The following is a 25,371-nucleotide window of genomic DNA, read 5'->3' as shown; positions in this document are numbered from 1 at the left end:
CCACAAATAGATCTTTCAATTGCGTTATACCTGCTCTTTGCCACATTCCATATCCCCCATCCATTCCCCCCGGGGCAAACCTATGGTTGTTTCTTATCGGGGACCCCCCCAGTGCTCCGGTCTTTCCCCTATGTCGTCTCCACTGTCCCCAAATCTTCAGTGTAGCTACCACCACCGGACTCGTGGTATAGTTCCTTGGTGAGAACGGCAATGGGGCTGTCACCATAGCCTGCAGGCTGGTCCCCCTACAGGACGCCCTCTCTAATCTCTTCCACGCCGCTCCTTCCTCCTCTCCCATCCACTTACTCACCATTGAAATATTAGCGGCCCAATAATACTCACTTAGGCTCGGTAGTGCCAGCCCCCCCCTATCCCTACTACGCTGTAAGAATCCCTTCCTCACTCTCGGAGTCTTCCCGGCCCAAACAAAACCCATGATACGCTTTTCTATCCTTTTGAAAAAAGCCTTCGTGATCACCACCGGGAGACACTGAAACACAAAAAGGAATCTCGGGAGGACCACCATCTTAACTGCCTGCACCCTCCCTGCCATTGACAATGCTACCATATCCCATCTCTTGAAATCTTCCTCCATCTGTTCCACCAACCGCGTCAAATTTAGCCTGTGCAATGTGCCCCGATTCTTAGCTATCTGGATCCCCAGGTAACGAAAGTCTCTTGTTACCTTCCTCAACGGTAGGTCTTCTATTTCTCTACTCTGCTCCCCTGGATGCACCACAAACAGCTCACTCTTTCCCATGTTCAATTTATACCCTGAAAAATCCCCAAACTCCCCAAGTATCCGCATTATTTCTGGCATCCCCTCCGCTGGATCCGCCACATATAGTAGCAGATCATCCGCATATAAAGATACCCGGTGTTCTTCTCCTCCCCTAAGTATTCCCCTCCATCCCTTGGAACCTCTCAGCGCTATCGCCAGGGGCTCAATCGCCAGTGCAAACAGTAATGGGGACAGAGGACATCCCTGCCTTGTCCCTCTATGGAGCCGAAAATATGCCGATCCCCGTCCATTCGTGACCACACTCGCCACTGGGGCCCTATACAACAGCTGCACCCATCTAACATACCCCTCTCCGAACCCAAATCTCCTCAACACCTCCCACAGATAATCCCACTCCACTCTATCAAATGCTTTCTCGGCATCCATCGCCACTACTATCTCCGTTTCACCCTCTGGTGGGGCCATCATCATTACCCCTAACAACCTCCGTATGTTCGTGTTCAGCTGTCTCCCCTTCACAAACCCAGTTTGGTCCTCATGAACCACCCCCGGGACACATTCCTCTATTCTCATTGCCATTACCTTGGCCAAGACCTTGGCATCTACATTGAGGAGGGAGATTGGTCTGTAGGACCCGCATTGTAGCGGATCCTTTTCCTTCTTTAAAAGAAGCGATATCGTTGCTTCTGACATAGTCGGGGGCAGTTGTCCCCTTTCCTTTGCCTCGTTGAAGGTCCTCGTCAGTAGCGGGGCGAGCAAGTCCAAATATTTTCTGTAAAATTCAACTGGGAATCCGTCCGGTCCCGGGGCCTTTCCCGTCTGCATGTTCCTAATTCCTTTCACCACTTCTTCTACCGTGATCTGTGCTCCCAATCCCATCCTTTCCTGCTCTTCCACCTTGGGAATTTCCAGCCGATCCAAAAACTCCATCATTCTCTCCCTCCCATCCGGGGGTTGAGCTTCATACAATTTTTTATAAAATGTCTTAAACACGTCATTCACTCTCACCGCTCCCCGCTCCGTCTCTCCATCTTCGTCTCTCACCCCCCCTATTTCCCTCGCTGCTCCCCTTTTCCTCAATTGGTGTGCCAGCAATCTGCTCGCCTTCTCTCCATATTCATACTGTACACCCTGCGCCTTCCTCCATTGTGCCTCTGCAGTGCCTGTGGTCAGCAAGTCAAATTCCACATGCAGCCTTTGCCTTTCCCTATACAGTCCCTCCTCCGGTGCTTCCGCATACTGTCTGTCCACCCTCAAAAGTTCTTGCAACAACCGCTCCCGTTCCTTACTCTCCTGCTTCCCTTTATGTGTCCTTATTGATATCAGCTCCCCCTTAACCACCGCCTTCAACGCCTCCCAGACCACTCCCACCTGAACCTCCCCATTGTCATTGAGTTCCAAGTACTTTTCGATGCATCCCCTCACCCTTAAGCACACCCCCTCATCCGCCATTAGTCCCATATCCATTCTCCAGGGTGGACGCCCTCTTGTTTCCTCCCCTATCTCCAAGTCTACCCAGTGTGGGGCATGATCCGAAATGGCTATAGCCGTATATTCCGTTCCCCTCACCCTCGGGATCAATGCCCTACCCAACACAAAAAAGTCTATGCGTGAATAGACTTTATGGACATAGGAGAAAAACGAGAACTCCTTACTCCTAGGTCTACTGAATCTCCACGGGTCCACCCCTCCCATCTGCTCCATAAAATCCTTAAGCACCTTGGCTGCTGCTGGCCTCCTACCAGTCCTGGACTTCGACCTATCCAGCCTTGGTTCCAACACCGTGTTAAAGTCTCCCCCCATTATCAGCTTTCTGGTCTCTAGGTCTGGGATGCGTCCTAGCATTCGCCTCATAAAATTGGCATCGTCCCAATTCGGGGCATACACGTTTACCAACACCACCATCTCTCCCTGTAATTTGCCACTCACCATCACGTATCTGCCCCCGTTATCCGCCACTATAGTCTTTGCCTCGAACATTACCCGCTTCCCCACTAATATAGCCACCCCCCTGTTTTTTGCATCCAGCCCCGAATGGAACACCTGCCCTACCCATCCTTTGCGCAACCTAACCTGATCTATCAGTTTCAGGTGCGTTTCCTGTAACATGACCACATCTGCTTTAAGTTTCTTAAGGTGTGCGAGTACTCGTGCCCTCTTTATCGGCCCGTTAAGCCCCCTCACGTTCCACGTGATCAGCCGAGTTGGGGGGCTTCCCACCCCCCCCCCCCCCCTTGCCGGTTAGCCATCATCTTTTTCCAGCTTCTCGCCCAGTTCCCACGCGGCTGTATTTCTCCCAGACTGTGCCCCCCCGCCCATCCTTTCCCGCACCCACTCCCCCCTTTCTCCAGCAGCAGCAACCCAGTAATTCCCCCCTCCCCCCCCCCCCCCGCTAGACCCCCCGCTAGCGTAATTACTCCCCCCATGTTGCTCCCAGAAGTCAGCAAACTCTGGCTGACCTCGGCTTCCCCCCGTGATCACGGCTCGCCCCGTGCGGCGCCCCCTCCTTCCTGCTTCTCTATTCCCGCCATAATTATCATAGCGCGGGAACCAAGCCCGCGCCTCTCCCTCGGCCCCGCCTCCCATGGCCAACGCCCCATCTCCTCTCCCTCCCCACCTCCCCCCATCACCACCTGTGGGAGAAAGAAAAGTTACCATACCGCAGGATTAATCATACAATCCCTCTTCGCCCCCCCCCCCCCCCCCACTCGTCCCACCACTTTGTCCAAACGTTCATTTTCGTAGTCCAATCATTCCAATTTTTCTTCTACAATAAAAGTCCACGCTTCATCCGCCGTCTCAAAGTAGTGGTGCCTCCCTTGATATGTGACCCACAGTCTTGCCGGTTGCAGCATTCCAAACTTTATCTTTTTTTTGTGAAGTACCGCTTTGGCCCGATTAAAGCTCGCCCTCCTTCTCGCCACCTCCGCACTCCAATCTTGATAGACGCGGATCACCGCGTTCTCCCATTTACTACACCGAGTTTTCTTCGCCCATCTAAGGACCATTTCTCTATCCTTAAAACGGAGAAATCTCACCACTATGGCTCTGGGAGCTTCTCCTGCTCTCTGTCCTCGCACCATAACTCGGTATGCTCCCTCCACCTCCAACGGACCCGTCGGGGCCTCCACTCCCATTAACGAGTGCAGCATCGTGCTCACATATGCCCCGACGTCGCCCCCTCCACACCTTCAGGAAGGCCAAGAATCCTCAAGTTGTTCCTCCTTGCGTTATTTTCCAGTGCCTCCAACCTCTCCACAGATCGTTTCTGGTGTGCCTCCTGTATCTCCGACTTCACCACCAGGCCCTGTATGTCGTTTTCATTCTCTGCTGCTTTCGCCTTCACGACCCGAAGCTCCTGCTCCTGGGTCTTTTGTTCCTCTTTCAGCCCTTCAATCGCCTGTAATATCGGGGCCAACAACTCTTTCTTCATTTCCTTTTTTATCTCCTCCACGCAGCGTTTCAAAAACTCTTGTTGTTCAGGGCCCCATATGAAACTGCCACCTTCCGACGCCATCTTGGTTTCTGCTTGCCTTCCTTGCCGTTGTTCCAAAGGATCCGCTGCAATCCGGCCACTTTCCTCTCCTTTTTCCATCCGTGTCCAGGGGGAACACCCTTCTGGTTTACCGCACGGTGTTTTCAGCCGTTAAAATTGCCGTTGGGGCTCCTATCAAGAGCCCAAAAGTCCGTTTCACAGGGAGCTGCCGAAACGTGCGACTCAGCTGGTCATCGCCGCACCCGGAAGTTGGCCAATCATCTTCTTATGCACAAGCGCTACAGCGTTACAGCATTGATTGTGCTTAAAGAAGTAATTCATTGTCCGCGATGCACTTTGGAATTACTGAGGATACGATAAGCACCTTATAAATGCAAATCAGTTAATTGCGGCCCCCATCCGTCAACTGACTTAGAAATCCTAAAACCAGTTTTAAAAATAATTCAGAACTAATAATCATCATTCCTGCAACCTTGTGTGATTTGAATATGAAATATGTTTAATAAAATACAAGTAAGATTTTTGCAGCACTGGCTCTGGTGGTTAACATGTACTATTTACATTCCTATTTGTACACATTTTTATTTTAATTATTTCATTGAATGCACTTACAACCTTAAAAGTGTAACCTGGAACGAAGCCACATTGTGGATATATTGCAGCAATGGCCATGCTTTTGGTTTTGTGGCTCTTTAGCTGCAAATGGAGCCAGTGTATAAAACTTCAATCCCATTCCCCATTAGTGTACATATATCAGGTTGTTGGTATCTGTATATATCACGGTGACTTGGTTTAGAATGTATTCAGCAGCATGAGGAGCCGCCCTTAATGAAACTTCAATCCCACAACATTCAAACCAGACAATCCAACAACTCAGACAAAAGCACAGACCAGGTAACGTGACAACATCGACTCGCCCCACCACTGACGCGTGGTGTTAGGCTTGTGCACCATCTACACGACGCACTGCAGGAACTCACCAAGGCTCCTTCGGCAGCACCTTCCAAACCAATTTAGAAGGTCAAGGGCAGCAGATACCTGGGAACCCCGGCACCTGGACGTTCCCCTTCAATTCACTCACCACCCTGACTTGGAAATATTTCGCCGTTCCTTCACTGTCGCTGGGTCAAAATCCTGGAACTCCATCCCTAACAGCACTGTGGGTATACCTGCACCTCGGGGACTGGGGCGGTTAAAGAAGGCGACTCACCACCACATTCTCCAGGGAAGTTAGAAATGGGCAATAAATGCTGGCCTAGCCAGCGACGTCCACATCCCATCAATGAATTTTTGTTTAATGTGGACACCCGCATGCATTTAAATTTACGTCACCTTAACTTTTTAAGCTTTGGTGAAGTTGTGCAGAAACAAAAAATCTTTGTCTTGATCTGCGCTGTGTGTATTTGTCGAATGATATTCTCTTTCCCTTAATTTTGACAGCAATGACCGTCCGTGGGATAAGAAAATGAGTCTGCTGTCCGAGGTGTTGGTAGATAAACCCGGATTCGGGACTCGGTGTATGAGGGAGAATCCCATTGCGTAAGACAGTTGATTCCATTTTTATTCACCTTGTCACTTGTTTCCTGATATCCTGGGCTGAATCTTCTTGAGGCGGCTGAGGTCCCACTGCCTGAGGCAAAAGCGGGAGACTCCGCCCATTCTGCAGGTGGCAATGGTGGCACAGTGGTACTGCCACTGGACTAATAATCCAGAGGCCCAGGCTAATGTTCTGGGGGACAAGGGTTCAAATCCCACCTTGGCACCTGGCGGAATTTAAATTCAACTAATAAACCTGGGATTGTAAAACTTGTCTCATTAATGATGCCAATGAAACTACCAACGATTGTCATAAAACCCCATCTTGTCTCTAATTCCCTTTCGGGAAGGAAATCTGCCCTCCTGACTGGGGGATGGGGGGAGTGGCATTGAGGGAGCACCATCAGCTTCCCCGGCAACAGCCGCTGCCAATGGGGATGTTGTCCATGGATCATTCCATAGGCCATTCAGGAAGGCTCCCCTTCCTCCCGGAACTCACCGGGTGGCCGTCGGGTTTTCATGGGTGATTTCCTCTCTGACCCTCGGCCCTCCCGATGCTGGAAAATGCCTGCAGAGGTGGAAGTGCCCCATAGATAGCTACTTATGTGGCTCAATTAGCCATCCAGCGACCAACCTACCAACTTTACCACCTCCCAGCCAATCACCTAAGAACCCAGGAAATTCCAGTCCATGTTTCAAAATCAATACTGGACGTTAAAAACAAGCTGTTCATATCTTAATGCATGAAATTCTGTTTCAAGGTTCTGTATGCATCTTACACCTCTTGTGTTTATTTCAACCCAGGGGTTACCCCTGCAGTAATCAGACCTCTGATTGGGAAATCCCAAAACGTGACCCTGTGATTGTCAACCTGCTACAGTCTCCAGTCTATTCTGCCAGCAACTCATCCCCATCCTGCCAGTGCAGTACAAGAAGCCGGCTGATTATGCTCCCTGACTGCCCTGAAGCTGCAGGTGGTCTTCCTCCAGTCCAGGTAGGAATTACACTCTCTTCTCATTCAAAATGAACAAAAGAAAGCTATGCCTGGGAGGGCGGCATACATGTGTGTGCGGTGTACATATGTGGGCTGCGTACATGTGTGGGCTGCGTACATGTGTGGGCTGCGTACATGTGTGGGCTGCGTACATGTGTGGGCTATGTACATATGTGGGCTGCGTACATTTGTGGGCTGCGTACACGTAGGGGTTGCGTACACGTGTGGGTGGCGTACATGTGTGGGTGGTGTACTGGTGTGGGTGGCGTATATGTGAAAATGAAAAAAAAAAGAAAATCGCTTATTGTCACAAGTAGGCTTCAAATGAAGTTACTGTGAAAAGCCCCTAGTCGCCACATTCCGGCGCCTGTTCAGGGAGGCTGGTACGGGAATTGAACCGTGCTGCTGGCCTGCCTTGGTCTGCTTTAAAAGCCAGCGATTTAGCCCTGTGCTAAACAGCCCCTGCTTGTATGTGCATACATGTGTGTGCGTGCATACGTGTGTGTACATGTGTGTGTGCATGTACAGGTGTGTGCATACATGTGCGAGTTGATACATGTGTGCACATGTGTGTGTTTGTGTGGTTGTGTCTGCCTGTGTGTATGTGTGTGTACATGCATGTGTGCATGCACATGTGTGTTTGTGTGTACGTTCATATGTGTGTGTGTGCGTATATATGCATGTGTATGTTGCATGGATGTGCCTGCATATGTGTGTGTGTGTTTTGTGTGTGTGTGTGTGTTTTGTGTGTGTGTGTGTTTTTGTGTGTGTGTGTGTTTTTGTGTGTGTGTGGATATGAATGCGGTGGTCAGATAGTGTCAGATTATCTTAGTGAAACTGTTCGATGCTAACTCTGCTAACTCTGCTGTCAAAGAAAATGGAAGAAAGGTAACAGCGACAAGTTCAATTTTGTTTGGTTAGAATACAGAAGCGAAATGCTGCAGATGCTGGAAGCCTGAAAAAGAAACAAACAATGATGAAAATATTTAGCAGATCAGGAAGCGTCTGTGGCGAGAAACAGGGTTAAAGGTCATTGCGGCTGAAACGTTAACTCTGGGTGGGATTCACCGAGCAACCCGCCGTCGGGAGGGGCCCCCCCATTGGTCAGCAGTGGGATCTTCTGGTCACGCTGTTGTCAGCAGGGTTTCCCGTTGAACGCACTCCTCGATGCCGTGAAACCAACGGCGGGGGTGCCCCAGCGACGGATCCGGAAGATCCCGCCAACATGAACTGCCGGAATGTTCCGGGTTCTGTTTCTCACCACAGACACTGCACCACCTGCTGACTAATTCTTGTTTGTTTAGCAGAAGCTTGTTAGATGTTTAAAACGTAAAGCAAATTCTAGCTCTTCCAAAAAAATGAGTTGCTTTCTCCGTTACAGCGAATCCAGCGGACAACTGATATCCTGCAGAACCTTACCCAGAGAAACATATCGGACTTCCTGGTTAAGACATACCCCAAACTAATAAAAAGCAGGTAAGGGCCACCGTGTACACATCTCCATATTCAGCACCCAAAATTCACCAATAAAATCTTTTTGCGTGTAAGCAGCATAATGATTTGGGGGCCTATGATGAAGTGGACAGTGCTTATCACTGAGCTCAGAAAGCTGTTGTTCCAAAAAAAAACCCTTGCTGAATGAGGCGAAGCTCAGAGTTTAAAGGTCACAACTAGTGATGAACAACCTCTCCGGCCCTGAAAGAAACACTGGGAAGATCTCGCAATCCCGGGGAGTGCAGACTTTCGCTTCCCCGATGATGGTTTTATTCTGCCGTCAAGTCAAGAGGGTCTTGAGACATCCTGTCACAACGATGTCATCGAGCAGGCTAAGCGACCAATCACGTAGAAGGGTTCCCAGAAAGAACAAACCTAGAAGGAAAATGCACTTTTCACTCACTCATAATTTTAATGATGGTGAAGAAAGGTTTGGGAATCGTTATCAGCTGCTATAAAATTCTCTATCTGAAAATTGGAAAACTTGAGATTTAACCTTTTTCATTTCTTTATAATTTCAGCATGAAGAGCAAATATTGGGTCAATGAAAAAAGGTATTGTATTGTTTACTTTGCTCTTGTAAATCCCCGCTATCTGCTTTGTCCAGTATGTTAAAAGGTAGAAGTGGACCTCAATGTAAATGTTACATACACACGTCTCACACCTCACACAGACTCACACTCACACACCTCACACACACACGCCTCACACACACATCTCACACCTCACACAGACTCACACGCCTCACACACAAACACACACACACGCCTCACACCTCACACAGACACACACCTCACACACACGCCTCACACACGCATCTCACACCTCACACAGACTCACACTCACACACCTCACACACACTCATGCCTCACACACACATCTCACCTCACATAGGCTCACACTCACACACACGCCTCACACCTCACCCACACTCACATACACACGCCTCACAGAGACTCACGCAGACACACCACACACGCACACCTCACACCTCACAAACTCACACACACACAAACCTCACACACACACGCCTCACACGCACATTTCACACCTTACACAGACTCACACTCACAAGCCTCACACCTCACCCACACTCACATACACACCACACACCTCACACAGACAAGCCTCACACACCTCACACACACACCTCACACACACACGCCTCCCACCTTGCCCACACTCATACACACTCGCCTCACACCTCACCCACACTCACACACACCACACACCTCACACAGACAAGCCTCACACACACACACCTCACACACACATGCCTCCCACCTTGCCCACACTCACACACACACGCCTCACACCTCACAAAGACTCACGCAGACACACCGCACACACACCTCACACACACGCCTCACACCTCACACAGACCCACACACACTAACCTCCTACACACACCTCACACACACCTCAGGCATACACCTCACAACCTCACAAACACCTCACAACACACATCTCAGACACATACCTCACACACATCCCATCCACACTCACACACACACATGCCTCACACCGACTCACACACCTCACACACACTCTCTCTCAAATGCAAACACTTCATACCTCACACACACAAATATCACACACATCTCACACACATCTCACACACACTCTCTCAAACACACGCACCTCACACACACTTCACATCTCACAGACGCGCACATCTCACACTCACACTCTCACACACACTCATCTATGTAACATTGTTTTTGGTGTGTGTTTTGAGTTACCTGATGATTAAAACAACTTGCAATGCATTGTTATCTCATGATTATAGCCTGCAAATTATACTGTGTGATATCATCTGAGCACTTAAAATGTTCAGATCAGATTTCTCTGCTATTTCAATGGAGCCATTCATCTATTTACTTTTATTGTACAACATAGTTTCCATGCATAATTTCCAAATTGCACCTGGAATATATTCAGTAGTAAACATAGAAAGCAAAAAAACGAAGCGGCAGAACCCCCAAAACCTGAAATAAAATCAGAAACTCCTGGTGACCCTGAAGCAACTACACCCAAACCATCAAATTCTCAGTTTTCTCCACAGATGTGATCGAGTTTCTGAGCGCTTCCAGCAATTTGTTTTTTTTAATAAACCATTCGTATTCAGCGATTGGGAAATTTGAACCTTGTGCCATGAATTGTTAAGGTGGCGAGGTAAGAAACAGGGATGTGGGCAGCATTGGCAAAGCCAAAATTAATTGCCCACTCCTGATTACCCTTCAGACGCTGGTGGTAAATTGTCTTCTTGATCCAGTGCGGTCCATGTGGTTAAGGTACTTCCACAGTGCTGTTAGAGAGGGAGTTCCAAGGTTTAAGCTCAGCAAAGATGAATCCCGATGTATTTCCATGTCTGCATTTAGAGGGGAACTTGCAGTTGGAGCGTGTTGCCATGCTGCCCTTGTTCTTTGGCATGGTGGAAGTTTGGGAAGTGTTCTCGAGGAAGGTTTGGCAAGTTTCTGAAGAGCCTCCTGTCGGTAGTATAGACTGCAGACACAGGGCGCAATCTTCCTAGCCCCGTGGAAGTGGGGCCGGGAACAAACATTGAAAATAACCTGTTGGTTTAGCTACCCGACGCTTTCCCGCCACCGAGCTTGCCTCAGGCAGCCATGGATATCCGCTTGACAGTGGCAATTAGCCAAGTAGGCCGATTCAAGGGCCAGTTGGGGCGGAAAGTTGACATCGTCGCTAGGATCTCCCTGGCTGAAGCCAGAGCCTAGCTGGAGATGGCCTCCTAGCAGCAAGTCAGGGGGTCATCCATGCGTCCTCAATTCCTCCAGGAGTGTCCCACTGGGATGGGATGGCCATCCTCTTAGATTTTCAGAATGCTGCAGGGATTCCCTCCATTCTCAGGTGCCCCTGGGTTCTCCTACCTACTTCAGCAGCACCCATCCCTCCTGCTGGGGTTGCGAATCACTCAAAATTCAGGGGCCCCTGATTGGTCCTTCTGCCTCTGGATCCCGCCTATTATCCTGGATTGAATGGCAAGAACACTATCCTGGATTAGTGGCCTCGGATTGGTCAAGAACTGTCCTGAAGAACTCCTGCAGCAATGCCCTGTTCAATGATCAGCCTCCAGCAGCTCCTTGAGGGAACTGATTTGAAAATATTATTTGTATTTTAGTGAATACACGGTACACACTGTCAGCTTGGTGTTCTGCTGTTTCTAGGTATGGTGGGATTTCAATCGGGGGAAAACTTCCAGTTTTACACATTGATCATAAACAGATCAACATCTTTTTCACTCAGTTGGGTCGGATGTTCAACGTTACTGGGGTAAGTTCAGATTTCTATCACTTCAAACTAGATTTCCTTTCAAACCAACGGGATAGTTTTATTATCAGGTCCTTTCCGGATTGCCTCAATGAGGAAGTTGCGACTGGACAAAAATTAACAGCACAGAATAATACTATTTAGTCCATCTTGTTTGCCAGCTCAGTTGCCAAAGCAATCTGTCCTACCACTACCCATAGGCCTGGCTTGTCCAATAGCCCTATCTCTTCCCACAGACCTGCCTCTTCCCACAGCCCTGCCACTTCCCATAACCTTGCCTCTTCCCAGAACCCTGCCTCTTCCCGTAGCCCTGCCACTTCCCATAACCCTGCCTCTTCCCATAACCCTGCCTCTTCCCACAGCCCTGCCTCTTCCCGTAGCCCTGCCTCTTCCCGTAGACCTGCCTCTTCCCATAACCCTGCCTCTTCCCACAGCCCTGCCTCTTCCCGTAGCCCTGCCTCTTCCCATAACTCTGCCTCTTCCCATAACCCTGCCTCTTCCCACAGCCCTGCCACTTCCCATAGCCCTGCCACTTCCCATAGCCCTGCCACTTCCCGTAGCCATGCCTCTTCCTATGGCCCTATCTCTTCCCACAGCCCTGCCACTTCCTGTAGCCCTGCCTCTTCCCATAGCCCTGCCCCTTCCCATAGTCCTGCCCCTTCCCATAACCCTGCCTCTTCCCATAGCCCTGCCCCTTCCCATAGCCCTGCCCCTTCCCATAGCCCTGCCCATTCCCGTAGCCCTGACTCTTCCTATAGCCCTGCCTCTTCCCATAGCCCTGCCCCTTCCCACAGCCCTGCCTCTTCCCGTAGCCCTGCCTCTTCCCACAACCCTGACTCTTCCCACAGCCCTGACTCTTCCCACGGCCCTGCCTCTTCCCACGGCCCTGCCTCATCCCACGGCCCTGCCTCTTCCCACGGCCCTGCCTCTTCCCACGGCCCTGCCTCATCCCACGGCCCTGCCTCATCCCACGGCCCTGCCTCTTCCCAGGGCCCTGCCTCTTCCCGCGGCCCTGCCTCTTCCCATGACCCTGCCTCTTCCCATGACCCTGCCTCTTCCAACAGCCCTGCCTCTTCCCATAGCCCTTCCTCTTCCCATGACACTGCCTCTTCCACGACCCTGCCTCTTCCCATGACCCTGACTCTTCCCACGACCCTGCCTCTTCCCACAACCCTGCCTCTTCCCACAACGCTGCCTCTTCTCATGACCCTGCCTCTTCTCATGGCCCTGCCATTTCCCATGGCCCTGCCACTTCCCATGGCCCTGGCTCTTCCCATGGCCCTGGCTCTTCCCATGTGACTGGCTCTTCCCATAGCCCTGCCTCTTCCCATGGACCTGCCACTTCCTGTGGCCCTGCCTCTTCCCATGGCCCTGCCTCTTCCCATGTGACTGGCTCTTCCCATTGCCCACCCTCTTCCCATGGACCTGCCACTTCCCATGACCCTGCCTCTTCCCCTCACCCTGCCTCTTCCCCTCGCCCTGCCTCTTCCCATTGCCCAACCTCTTCCCATTGCCCAACCTCTTCCCATAGCCCTGCCTCTTCCCATAGCCCTGCCTCTTCCCATAGCCCTGCCTCTTCCCATAGCCCTGCCTCTTCCCATAGCCCTGCCTCTTCCCATGGTCCCGCCTCTTCCCGTGGCCCTACATTTTCCCATAGTCCTACCTCTTCCCATAGTCCTACCTCTTCCCACAGCCCTGCCACTTCCCACAGCCCTGCCACTTCCCATAACCCTGTCTCTCCCCATAGCCCGACCTCTCCCCATGGCCCTACCACTCCCCATAGCCCTGCCTCTTCCCATGGCCCTGCCTCTTCCTATAGCCCTGTCTCTCCCCATAGCCCTGTCTCTCCCCATAGCCCTGCCTCTCCCCACAGCCCTGCCTCTTCCACTCGCCCTGCCTCTTCCCATAGCCCTGCCTCTTCCCATAGCCCTGCCTCTTCCCATAGCCCTGCCTCTTCCCATAGCCCTGTCTCTCCCCATAGACCTGCCTCTTCCACTCGCCCTGCCTCTTCCCATAGCCCTGCCTCGTCCCATAGCCCTGCCTCGTCCCATAGCCCTGCCTCTTTCCATAGCCCTGCCTCTTTCCATAGCCCTGCCTCTTCCCATAGTCCTGCCCCTTCCCATAGCCCTGCCTCTCCCCATAGCCCTGCCTCTCCCCATGGCCCTACCTCTCCCCATAGCCCTACCTCTTCCCGTAACCCTGCCTCTTGCCGTGGCCCTGCCTCTTGCCGTGGCCCTGCCTCTTCCGATGGCCCTGCCTCTTCCCATGGCCCTGCGTCTTCTCATAGCCCTGTCTCTCCCCATAGCCCTGCCTCTCCCCATAGCCCTTCCTCTCCCCATAGCCCTTCCTCTTCCCATAGCCCTGTCTCTCCCCATGGCCCTGCCTCTTCCCATGGCCCTACCTCTCCCCATGGCCCTGCCTCTTCCCATGGCCCTGCCCCTTCCCATGGCCCTGTCTCTCCCCATGGGCCTGCCTCTCCCCATGGCCCTACCTCTTCCCGTAGCCCTACCTCTTCCCGTAGCCCTGCCTCTTGCCTTGGCCCTGCCTCTTCCCGTGGCCCTGCCTCTTCCCGTGGCCCTGCCTCTTCCCATGGCCCTGCCTCTTCCCATAGCCCTGCCTCTTCCCATAGCCCTGCCTCTCCCCATGGCCCTGCCTCTCCCCATGGCCCTACCTCTTCCCGTAGCCCTACCTCTTCCCGTAACCCTGCCTCTTGCCGTGGCCCTGCCTCTTCCCATGGCCCTGCCTCTTCCCATGGCCCTGCCTCTTCTCATAGCCCTGCCTCTTCTCATAGCCCTGCCTCTTCCCATAGCCCTGCCTCTTCCCATGGCCCTGCCTCTTCCCATGGCCCTGTCTCTCCCCAGTGCCCTGCCTCTCCCCATGGCCCTACCTCTTCCCGTAGCCCTGCCTCTTCCCGTAACCCTGCCTCTTCCCATGGCCCTGCCTCTTCCCATGGCCCTGCCTCTTCTCATAGCCCTGCCTCTTCCCATGGCCCTGCCCCTTCCCATGGCCCTGCCTCTCCCCATGGGCCTGCCTCTCCCCATGGCCCTACCTCTTCCCGTAGCCCTGCCTCTTCCCGTAGCCCTGCCTCTTGCCTTGGCCCTGCCTCTTGCCTTGGCCCTGCCTCTTCCCGTGGCCCTGCCTCTTCCCGTGGCCCTGCCTCTTCCCGTGGCCCTGCCTCTTCCCATGGCCCTGCCTCTTCCCATGGCCCTGCCTCTTCCCATGGCCCTGCCTCTCCCCATGGCCCTGCCTCTCCCCATGGCCCTACCTCTTCCCGTAGCCCTACCTCTTCCCGTAACCCTGCCTCTTGCCGTGGCCCTGCCTCTTCCCATGGCCCTGCCTCTTCCCATGGCCCTGCCTCTTCTCATAGCCCTGCCTCTTCCCATAGCCCTGCCTCTCCCCAGTGCCCTGCCTCTCCCCATGACCCTACCTCTTCCCGTAGCCCTGCCTCTTCCCGTAACCCTGCCTCTTCCCGTAACCCTGCCTCTTCCCATGGCCCTGCCTCTTCCCATGGCCCTGCCTCTTCTCATAGCCCTGTCTCTCCCCATAGCCCTGCCTCTTCCACTCGCCCTTCCTCTTCCCATAGCCCTGCCTCTCCCCTTGGCCCTGCCTCTTCCCATGGCCCTGCCTCTTCTCATAGCCCTGCCTCTTCCCATGGCCCTGCCTCTTCCCATGGCCCTGCCCCTTCCCATGGCCCTGTCTCTCCCCATGGGCCTGCCTCTCCCCATGGCCCTACCTCTTCCCGTAGCCCTGCCTCTTCCCGTAGCCCTGCCTCTTGCCTTGGCCCTGCCTCTTGCCTTGGCCCTGCCTCTTCCCGTGGCCCTGCCTCTTCCCGTGGCCCTGCCTCTTCCCATGGCCCTGCCTCTTCCCATAGCCCTGCCTCTCCCCATGGCCCTGCCTCTCCCCATGGCCCTACCTCTTCCCGTAGCCCTACCTCTTCCCGTAACCCTGCCTCTTGCCGTGGCTCTGCCTCTTCCCATGGCCCTGCCTCTTCCCATGGCCCTGCCTCTTCCCATAGCCCTGCCTCTTCCCATGGCCCTGCCTCTTCCCATGGCCCTGTCTCTCCCCAGTGCCCTGCCTCTCCCCATGACCCTACCTCTTCCCGTAGCCCTGCCTCTTCCCGTAGCCCTGCCTCTTCCCGTAACCCTGCCTCTTCCCATGGCCCTGCCTCTTCTCATAGCCCTGTCTCTCCCCATAGCCCTGCCTCTTCCACTCGCCCTTCCTCTTCCCATAGCCCTGCCTCTCCCCTTGGCCCTGCCTCTTCCCATAGCCCTACCTCTTCCCACGGCCCTACCTCTTCCATTAGCCCTGCCTCTTCCCATGGCCCTACCTCTCCCCATGGCCCTACGTCTTCCCATAACCCTGCCTCTTCCCATAGCCCTGCCTCTTCCCATAGTCCTACCTCTTCCCCCGGCCCTACCTCTTCCCATAGCCCTGCCTCTTCCACTCGCCCTTCCTCTTCCCATAGCCCTGCCTCTCCCCTTGGCCCTGCCTCTTCCCATAGTCCTACCTCTTCCCCCGGCCCTACCTCTCCCCATAGCCCTGCCTCTTCCACTCGCCCTTCCTCTTCCCATAGCCCTGCCTCTCCCCTTGGCCCTGCCTCTTCCCATAGCCCTACCTCTTCCCACGGCCCTACCTCTTCCATTAGCCCTGCCTCTTCCCATGGCCCTACCTCTCCCCATGGCCCTACGTCTTCCCATAGCCCTGCCTCTCCCCATGGCCCTGCCTCTTCCCATAGCCCTACCTCTTCCCACGGCCCTACCTCTTCCTGTAGCCCTGCCTCTTCCCATGGCCCTGCCTCTTCCCATAGCCCTCTCTCATCCCATAGCCCTTCCTCTCCCCATAGCCCTGCCTCTTCCCATGGCCCTACCTCTCCCCATGGCCCTACGTCTTCCCATAGCCCTGCCTCTTCCTATAGCCCTACCACTTCCCATAGCCCTACCTCTTCCCATTGCCCTACCTCTTCCCATGGCCCTGCCTCTTCTCATAGCCCTGTCTCTCCCTGTAGCCCTGCCTCTTCCCCTCGCCCTGCCTCTTCCCATGGCCCTGCTTCTTCCCATGGCCCTGCCTCTTCCCATGGCCCTGCCTCTTCCCATAACCCTGCCTCTTCCCATAGCCCTGTCTCTCCCCATAGCCCTGCCCCTTCCCATGGCCCTACCTCTCCCCATGGCCCTACCTCTTCCCATAGCCCTGCCTCTTCCCATAGCACTACCTCTTCCCATAGCCCTGCCTTGTCCCATGGCCCTGCCTCTTCTCATAGCCCTACCACTCCCCATAGCCCTGCCTCTTCCCATGGCCCTGCCTCTTCCTATAGCCCTGTCTCTCCCCATTGCCCTGTCTCTCCCCATAGCCCTGCCTCTTCCCATAGCCCTGCCTCTTCCGACAGCCCTGCATCTTCCACTCGCCCTGCCTCTTCCCATAGCCCTGCCTCTTCTCAGAGCCCTGTCTCTCCCCATAGACCTGCCTCTTCCCATAGCCCTGCCTCTTCCCATAGCCCTGCCTTTTCCCATAGCCCTGCCTCTTCCCATAGCCCTGCCCCTTCCCATAGCCCTGCCTCTCCCCATGGCCCTGCCTCTCCCCATGGCCCTACCTCTCCCCATGGCCCTACCTCTCCCCATAGCCCTACCTCTCCCCATAGCCCTACCTCTCCCCATAGCCCTACCTCTCCCTGTAACCCTGCCTCTTGCCGTGGCCCTGCCTCTTCCCATGGCCCTGCCTCTTCCCATGGCCCTGCCTCTTCCCATGGCCCTGCCTCTTCCCATGGCCCTGCCTCTTCTCATAGCCCTGTCTCTCCCCATAGCCCTTCCTCTCCCCATGGCCCTTTCTCTTCCCATGGCCCTGTCTCTCCCCATGGCCCTGCCTCTTCCCATGGCCCTACATCTCCCCATGGCCCTGCCTCTTCCCATGGCCCTGCCCCTTCCCATGGCCCTGTCTCTCCCCAGTGCCCTGCCTCTCCCCATGGCCCTACCTCTTCCCGTAGCCCTGCCTCTTCCCGTAACCCTGCCTCTTGCCGTGGCCCTGCCTCTTCCCATAGCACTGCCTCTTCCCATAGCCCTGCCTCTTCCCATGGCCCTGTCTCTCCCCAGTGCCCTGCCTCTCCCCATGGCCCTACCTCTTCCCGTAGCCCTGCCTCTTCCCGTAACCCTGCCTCTTGCCTTGGCCCTGCCTCTTCCCGTGGCCCTGCCTCTTTCCGTGGCCCTGCCTCTTCCCATGACCCTGCCTCTTCCCATGGCCCTGCCTCTTCCCATAGCCCTGCCTCTTCCCATAGCCCTGCCTCTCCCCATGGCCCTGCCTCTCCCCATGGCCCTACCTCTTCCCGTAGCCCTACCTCTTCCCGTAGCCCTGCCTCTTGCCGTAGCCCTGCCTCTTCCCATGGCCCTGCCTCTTCTCATAGCCCTGCCTCTTCCCATAGCCCTGCCTCTTCCCATGGCCCTGCCTCTTCCTGTAAACCTGCCTCTTGCCGTAGCCCTGCCTCTTCCCGTGGCCCTGCCTCTTCCCATGGCCCTGCCTCTTCCCATGGCCATGCCTCTTCTCATAGCCCTGTCTCTCCCCATAGCCCTGCCTCTTCCACTCGCCCTTCCTCTTCCCATAGCCCTGCCTCTCCCCTTGGCCCTGCCTCTTCCCATAGCCCTACCTCTTCCCACGGCCCTACCTCTTCCCATAGCCCTGCCTCTTCCCATGGCCCTACCTCTCCCCATGGCCTTACCTCTTCCCATAGCCCTGCCTCTTCCCAAGGCCCTACCCCTTCCTGTAGCCCTGCCTCTTCCCATGGCCCTGCCTCTTCCCATAGCCCTCTCTCATCCCATAGCCCTGCCTCTTCCCATGGCCCTGCCTCTTCTCATAGCCCTGTCTCTCCCCATATCCCTGCCTCTCCCCATAGCCCTGCCTCTTCCCATGGCCCTACCTCTCCCCATGGCCCTACGTCTTCCCATAGCCCTGCCTCTTCCCATAGCCCTACCTCTTCCCATAGCCCTACCTCTTCCCATAGCCCTGGCTTGTCCCATGGCCCTGCCCCTTCTCATAGCCCTGTCTCTCCCTGTAGCCCTGCCTCTTCCCCTCGCCCTGCCTCTTCCCATGGCCCTGCTTCTTCCCATAACCCTGCCTCTTCCCATAGCCCTGTCTCTCCCCATAGCCCTGCCTCTTCCCATGGCCCTACCTCTCCCCATGGCCCTACCTCTTCCCATAGCACTGCCTCTTCCCATAGCACTACCTCTTCCCATAGCCCTGCCTTGTCCCATGGCCCTGCATCTTCTCATAGCCCTACCACTCCCCATAGCCCTGCCTCTTCCCATGGCCCTGCCTCTTCCTATAGCCCTGTCTCTCCCCATTGCCCTGCCTCTTCCCATAGCCCTGCCTCTTCCCACAGCCCGGCATCTTCCACTCGCCCTGCCTCTTCCCATAGCCCTGCCTCTTCTCATAGCCCTGTCTCTCCCCATAGCCCTGCCTCTTCCCATAGCCCTGCCTCTTCCCATAGCCCTGCCTTTTCCCATAGCCCTGCCTCTTCCCATAGCCCTGCCCCTTCCCATAGCCCTGCCTCTCCCCATAGCCCTGCCTCTCCCCATGGCCCTACCTCTCCCCATGACCCTATCTCTCCCCATAGCCCTACCTCTCCCCGTAACCCTGCCTCTTGCCGTGGCCCTGCCTCTTCCCATGGCCTTGCCTCTTCCCATGGCCCTGCCTCTTCCCATGGCCCTGCCTCTTCTCATAGCCCTGTCTCTCCCCATAGCCCTTCCTCTCCCCATGGCCCTTTCTCTTCCCATGGCCCTGTCTCTCCCCATGGCCCTGCCTCGTCCCATGGCCCTACCTCTCCCCATGGCCCTGCCTCTTCCCATGGCCCTGCCCCTTCCCATGGCCCTGTCTCTCCCCAGTGCCCTGCCTCTCCCCATGGCCCTACCTCTTCCCCTAGCCCTGCCTCTTCCCGTAACCCTGCCTCTTGCCGTGGCCCTGCCTCTTCCCATAGCCCTGCCTCTTCCCATAGCCCTGCCTCTTCCCATAGCCCTGCCTCTTCCCATAGCCCTGCCTCTTCCCATGGCCCTGCCTCTCCCCATGGCCCTACCTCTTCCCGTAGCCCTACCTCTTCCCGTAACCCTGCCTCTTGCCGTAGCCCTGCCTCTTGCCATAGCCCTGCCTCTACCCATGGCCCTGCCTCTTCTCAGAGCCCTGCCTCTTTCCATAGCCCTGCCTCTTCCCATGGCCCTGCCTCTTCCCGTAACCCTGCCTCTTGCCGTGGCCCTGCCTCTTCCTGTGGCCCTGCCTCTTCCCATGGCCCTGCCTCTTCCCATGGCCCTGCCTCTTCTCATAGCCCTGTCTCTCCCCATAGCCCTGCCTCTTCCCATAGCCCTGCCTCTTCCCATAGCCCTGCCTTTTCCCATAGCCCTGCCTCTTCCCATAGCCCTGCCCCTTCCCATAGCCCTGCCTCTCCCCATAGCCCTGCCTCTCCCCATGGCCCTACCTCTCCCCATGACCCTACCTCTCCCCATAGCCCTACCTCTCCCCGTAACCCTGCCTCTTGCCGTGGCCCTGCCTCTTCCCATGGCCTTGCCTCTTCCCATGGCCCTGCCTCTTCCCATGGCCCTGCCTCTTCCCATGGCCCTGCCTCTTCTCATAGCCCTGTCTCTCCCCATAGCCCTTCCTCTCCCCATGGCCCTTTCTCTTCCCATGGCCCTGTCTCTCCCCATGGCCCTGCCTCGTCCCATGGCCCTACCTCTCCCCATGGCCCTGCCTCTTCCCATGGCCCTGCCCCTTCCCATGGCCCTGTCTCTCCCCAGTGCCCTGCCTCTCCCCATGGCCCTACCTCTTCCCCTAGCCCTGCCTCTTCCCGTAACCCTGCCTCTTGCCGTGGCCCTGCCTCTTCCCATAGCCCTGCCTCTTCCCATAGCCCTGCCTCTTCCCATAGCCCTGCCTCTTCCCATAGCCCTGCCTCTTCCCATGGCCCTGCCTCTCCCCATGGCCCTACCTCTTCCCGTAGCCCTACCTCTTGCCGTAGCCCTGCCTCTTCCCATAGCCCTGCCTCTTCCCATAGCCCTGCCTCTACCCATGGCCCTGCCTCTTCTCAGAGCCCTGCCTCTTTCCATAGCCCTGCCTCTTCCCATGGCCCTGCCTCTTCCCGTAACCCTGCCTCTTGCCGTGGCCCTGCCTCTTCCTGTGGCCCTGCCTCTTCCCATGGCCCTGCCTCTTCCCATGGCCCTGCCTCTTCTCATGGCCCTGTCTCTCCCCATAGCCCTGCCTCTTCCACTCGCCCTTCCTCTTCCCATAGCCCTGCCTCTCCCCTTGGCCCTGCCTCTTCCCATAGCCCTACCTCTTCCCACGGCCCTACCTCTTCCCATAGCCCTGCCTCTTCCCATAGCCCTCTCTCATCGCATAGCCCTTCCTCTTCCCATGGCCCTGCGTCTTCTCATAGCCCTGTCTCTCCCCATAGCCCTGCCTCCTCCCATGGCCATACCTCTCCCCATGGCCTTACGTCTTCCCATAGCCCTGCCTCTTCCCATAGCCCTGCCTCTTCCCATGGCCCTGTCTCTCCCCAGTGCCCTGCCTCTCCCCATGGCCCTACCTCTTCCCGTAGCCCTGCCTCTTCCCGTAACCCTGCCTCTTGCCTTGGCCCTGCCTCTTCCCGTGGCCCTGCCTCTTCCCGTGGCCCTGCCTCTTTCCGTGGCCCTGCCTCTTTCCGTGGCCCTGCCTCTTCCCATGGCCCTGCCTCTTCCCATGGCCCTGCCTCTTCCCATGGCCCTGCCTCTTCCCGTAGCCCTACCTCTTCCCGTAGCCCTGCCTCTTCCCGTAGCCCTGCCTCTTGCCGTGGCCCTGCCTCTTCCCATGGCCCTGCCTCTTCCCATAGCCCTGCCTCTTCCCATAGCCCTGCCTCTTCCCATGGCCCTGCCTCTTCCCGTAAACCTGCCTCTTGCCGTAGCCCTGCCTCTTCCCGTGGCCCTGCCTCTTCCCATGGCCCTGCCTCTTCCCATGGCCCTGCCTCTTCTCATAGCCCTGTCTCTCCCCATAGCCCTGCCTCTTCCACTCGCCCTTCCTCTTCCCATAGCCCTGCCTCTCCCCTTGGCCCTGCCTCTTCCCATAGCCCTACCTCTTCCCACGGCCCTACCTCTTCCCATAGCCCTGCCTCTTCCCATGGCCCTACCTCTCCCCATGGCCTTACCTCTTCCCATAGCCCTGCCTCTTCCCACGGCCCTACCCCTTCCTGTAGCCCTGCCTCTTCCCATGGCCCTGCCTCTTCCCATAGCCCTCTCTCATCCCATAGCCCTGCCTCTTCCCATGGCCCTGCCTCTTCTCATAGCCCTGTCTCTCCCCATAGCCCTGCCTCTCCCCATAGCCCTGCCTCTTCCCATGGCCCTACCTCTCCCCATGGCCCTACGTCTTCCCATAGCCCTGCCTCTTCCCATAGCCCTACCTCTTCCCATAGCCCTACCTCTTCCCATAGCCCTGGCTTGTCCCATGGCCCTGCCTCTTCTCATAGCCCTGTCTCTCCCTGTAGCCCTGCCTCTTCCCCTCGCCCTGCCTCTTCCCATGGCCCTGCTTCTTCCCATAACCCTGCCTCTTCCCATAGCCCTGTCTCTCCCCATAGCCCTGCCTCTTCCCATGGCCCTACTTCTCCCCATGGCCCTACCTCTTCCCATAGCCCTGCCTCTTACCATAGCACTACCTCTTCCCATAGCCCTGCCTTGTCCCATGGCCCTGCATCTTCTCATAGCCCTACCACTCCCCATAGCCCTGCCTCTTCCCATGGCCCTGCCTCTTCCTATAGCCCTGTCTCTCCCCATTGCCCTGCCTCTTCCCATAGCCCTGCCTCTTCCCACAGCCCGGCATCTTCCACTCGCCCTGCCTCTTCCCATAGCCCTGCCTCTTCTCATAGCCCTGTCTCTCCCCATAGCCCTGCCTCTTCCCATAGCCCTGCCTCTTCCCATAGCCCTGCCTTTTCCCATAGCCCTGCCTCTTCCCATAGCCCTGCCTCTTCCCATAGCCCTGCCCCTTCCCATAGCCCTGCCTCTCCCCATAGCCCTGCCTCTCCCCATGGCCCTACCTCTCCCCATGACCCTACCTCTCCCCATAGCCCTATCTCTCCCCGTAACCCTGCCTCTTGCCGTGGCCCTGCCTCTTCCCATGGCCTTGCCTCTTCCCATGGCCCTGCCTCTTCCCATGGCCCTGCCTCTTCTCATAGCCCTGTCTCTCCCCATAGCCCTTCCTCTCCCCATGGCCCTTTCTCTTCCCATGGCCCTGTCTCTCCCCATGGCCCTGCCTCGTCCCATGGCCCTACCTCTCCCCATGGCCCTGCCTCTTCCCATGGCCCTGCCCCTTCCCATGGCCCTGTCTCTCCCCAGTGCCCTGCCTCTCCCCATGGCCCTACCTCTTCCCCTAGCCCTGCCTCTTCCCGTAACCCTGCCTCTTGCCGTGGCCCTGCCTCTTCCCATAGCCCTGCCTCTTCCCATAGCCCAGCCTCTTCCCATAGCCCTGCCTCTCCCCATAGCCCTGCCTCTTCCCATAGCCCTGCCTCTTCCCATGGCCCTGCCTCTTCCCATGGCCCTGCCTCTCCCCATGGCCCTACCTCTTCCCGTAGCCCTACCTCTTCCCGTAACCCTGCCTCTTGCCGTAGCCCTGCCTCTTCCCATAGCCCTGCCTCTACCCATGGCCCTGCCTCTTCTCAGAGCCCTGTCTCTCCCCATAGCCCTTCCTCTCCCCATGGCCCTTTCTCTTCCCATGGCCCTGTCTCTCCCCATGGCCCTGCCTCGTCCCATGGCCCTACCTCTCCCCATGGCCCTGCCTCTTCCCATGGCCCTGCCCCTTCCCATGGCCCTGTCTCTCCCCATAGCCCTGCCTCTTCCCATAGCCCTGCCTCTTCCCATAGCCCTGCCTTTTCCCATAGCCCTGCCTCTTCCCATAGCCCTGCCCCTTCCCATAGCCCTGCCTCTCCCCATAGCCCTGCCTCTCCCCATGGCCCTACCTCTCCCCATGACCCGACCTCTCCCCATAGCCCTACCTCTCCCCGTAACCCTGCCTCTTGCCGTGGCCCTGCCTCTTCCCATGGCCTTGCCTCTTCCCATGGCCCTGCCTCTTCCCATGGCCCTGCCTCTTCCCATGGCCCTGCCTCTTCCCATGGCCCTGCCTCTTCTCATAGCCCTGTCTCTCCCCATAGCCCTTCCTCTCCCCATGGCCCTTTCTCTTCCCATGGCCCTGTCTCTCCCCATGGCCCTGCCTCGTCCCATGGCCCTACCTCTCCCCATGGCCCTGCCTCTTCCCATGGCCCTGCCCCTTCCCATGGCCCTGTCTCTCCCCAGTGCCCTGCCTCTCCCCATGGCCCTGTCTCTTCCCCTAGCCCTGCCTCTTCCCGTGACCCTGCCTCTTGCCGTGGCCCTGCCTCTTCCCATAGCCCTGCCTCTTCCCATAGCCCTGCCTCTTCCCATAGCCCTGCCTCTTCCCATAGCCCTGCCTCTTCCCATGGCCCTGCCTCTCCCCATTGCCCTACCTCTTCCCGTAGCCCTACCTCTTCCCGTAACCCTGCCTCTTGCCGTAGCCCTGCCTCTTCCCATAGCCCTGCCTCTACCCATGGCCCTGCCTCTTCTCAGAGCCCTGCCTCTTTCCATAGCCCTGCCTCTTCCCATGGCCCTGCCTCTTCCCGTAACCCTGCCTCTTGCCGTGGCCCTGCCTCTTCCTGTGGCCCTGCCTCTTCCCATGGCCCTGCCTCTTCCCATGGCCCTGCCTCTTCTCATGGCCCTGTCTCTCCCCATAGCCCTGCCTCTTCCACTCGCCCTTCCTCTTCCCATAGCCCTGCCTCTCCCCTTGGCCCTGCCTCTTCCCATAGCCCTACCTCTTCCCACGGCCCTACCTCTTCCCATAGCCCTCTCTCATCGCATAGCCCTTCCTCTTCCCATGGCCCTGCGTCTTCTCATAGCCCTGTCTCTCCCCATAGCCCTGCCTCCTCCCATGGCCATACCTCTCCCCATGGCCTTACGTCTTCCCATAGCCCTGCCTCTTCCCATAGCCCTACCTCTTCCCATAGCCCTGCCTTGTCCCATGGCCCTGCCTCTCCCCATAGCCCTGCCTCTCCCCACAGCCCTGCCTCTCCCCACAGCCCTGCCTCTTCCACTCGCCCTGCCTCTTCCCATAGCCCTGCCTCTTTCCATAGCCCTGTCTCTCCCCATAGCCCTGCCTCTTCCCATAGCCCTGCCTCTTCCCATAGCCCTGCCTCTTCTCATAGCCCTGCCTCTCCCCAGAGAAATGCCTCTCCCCATAGCTCTGCTTCTTCCCATAGCCCTGCCTCTTCCCATAACCCCGCCTTTTCCCATGGCCCTACATTTTCCCATAGTCCTACCTCTTCACATAGTCCTACCTCTTCCCACAGCCCTGCCACTTCCCATAGCCCTGCCTCTTCCCATAGCCCTGTCTCTCCCCATAGCCCTGCCTCTTCCCATAGCCCTGCCTCTTCCCATAGCCCTGCCTCTTCCCATAGCCCTGCCTCTTCCCATAGCCCTGCCTCTCCCCAGAGAAATGCCTCTCCCCATAGCGCTGCTTCTTCCCATAGCCCTGCCTCTTCCCATAACCCCGCCTTTTCCCATGGTCCTACATTTTCCCATAGTCCTACCTCTTCCCATAGTCCTACCTCTTCCCACAGCCCTGCCACTTCCCACAGACCTGCCACTTCCCACAGCCCTGCCACTTCCCACAGCCCTACCTCTCCCCATAGCCCTGCCTCTTCCCATAACCCTGTCTCTCCCCATGGCCCGACCTCTCCCCATGGCCCTACCACTCCCCATAGCCCTGCCTCTTCCCATGGCCCTGTCTCTCCCCATAGCCCTGTCTCTCCCCATAGCCCTGCCTCTC

The 25,371-nt window shown here is 56.7% G+C and overlaps 1 protein-coding gene across 3 annotated transcripts in view; it reads left to right on the top strand.

Annotated features, from left to right (window-relative positions):
* Positions 1-25,371, top strand: part of abca4b (ATP-binding cassette, sub-family A (ABC1), member 4b) — a 188,486-nt gene that overhangs the window by 119,721 nt on the left and 43,394 nt on the right. For all 3 annotated transcript variants that reach the window (XM_072510537.1, XM_072510536.1, XM_072510534.1), the window contains 5 exons: positions 5,679-5,777; positions 6,579-6,768; positions 8,150-8,244; positions 8,784-8,816; positions 11,451-11,556. In XM_072510537.1, coding sequence (XP_072366638.1) covers positions 5,679-5,777; positions 6,579-6,768; positions 8,150-8,244; positions 8,784-8,816; positions 11,451-11,556 — 523 coding nt within the window. The remainder of the gene's footprint in view (positions 1-5,678; positions 5,778-6,578; positions 6,769-8,149; positions 8,245-8,783; positions 8,817-11,450; positions 11,557-25,371) is intronic.

This window comes from Scyliorhinus torazame, chromosome 7, assembly GCF_047496885.1.
Source record: "Scyliorhinus torazame isolate Kashiwa2021f chromosome 7, sScyTor2.1, whole genome shotgun sequence".
In the NCBI taxonomy this organism is placed as follows: Eukaryota; Metazoa; Chordata; class Chondrichthyes; order Carcharhiniformes; family Scyliorhinidae; genus Scyliorhinus; species Scyliorhinus torazame.
The sequence above is the reverse complement of the archived record's forward strand: the minus strand, read 5'-3'. Positions and strand labels throughout refer to the sequence as shown.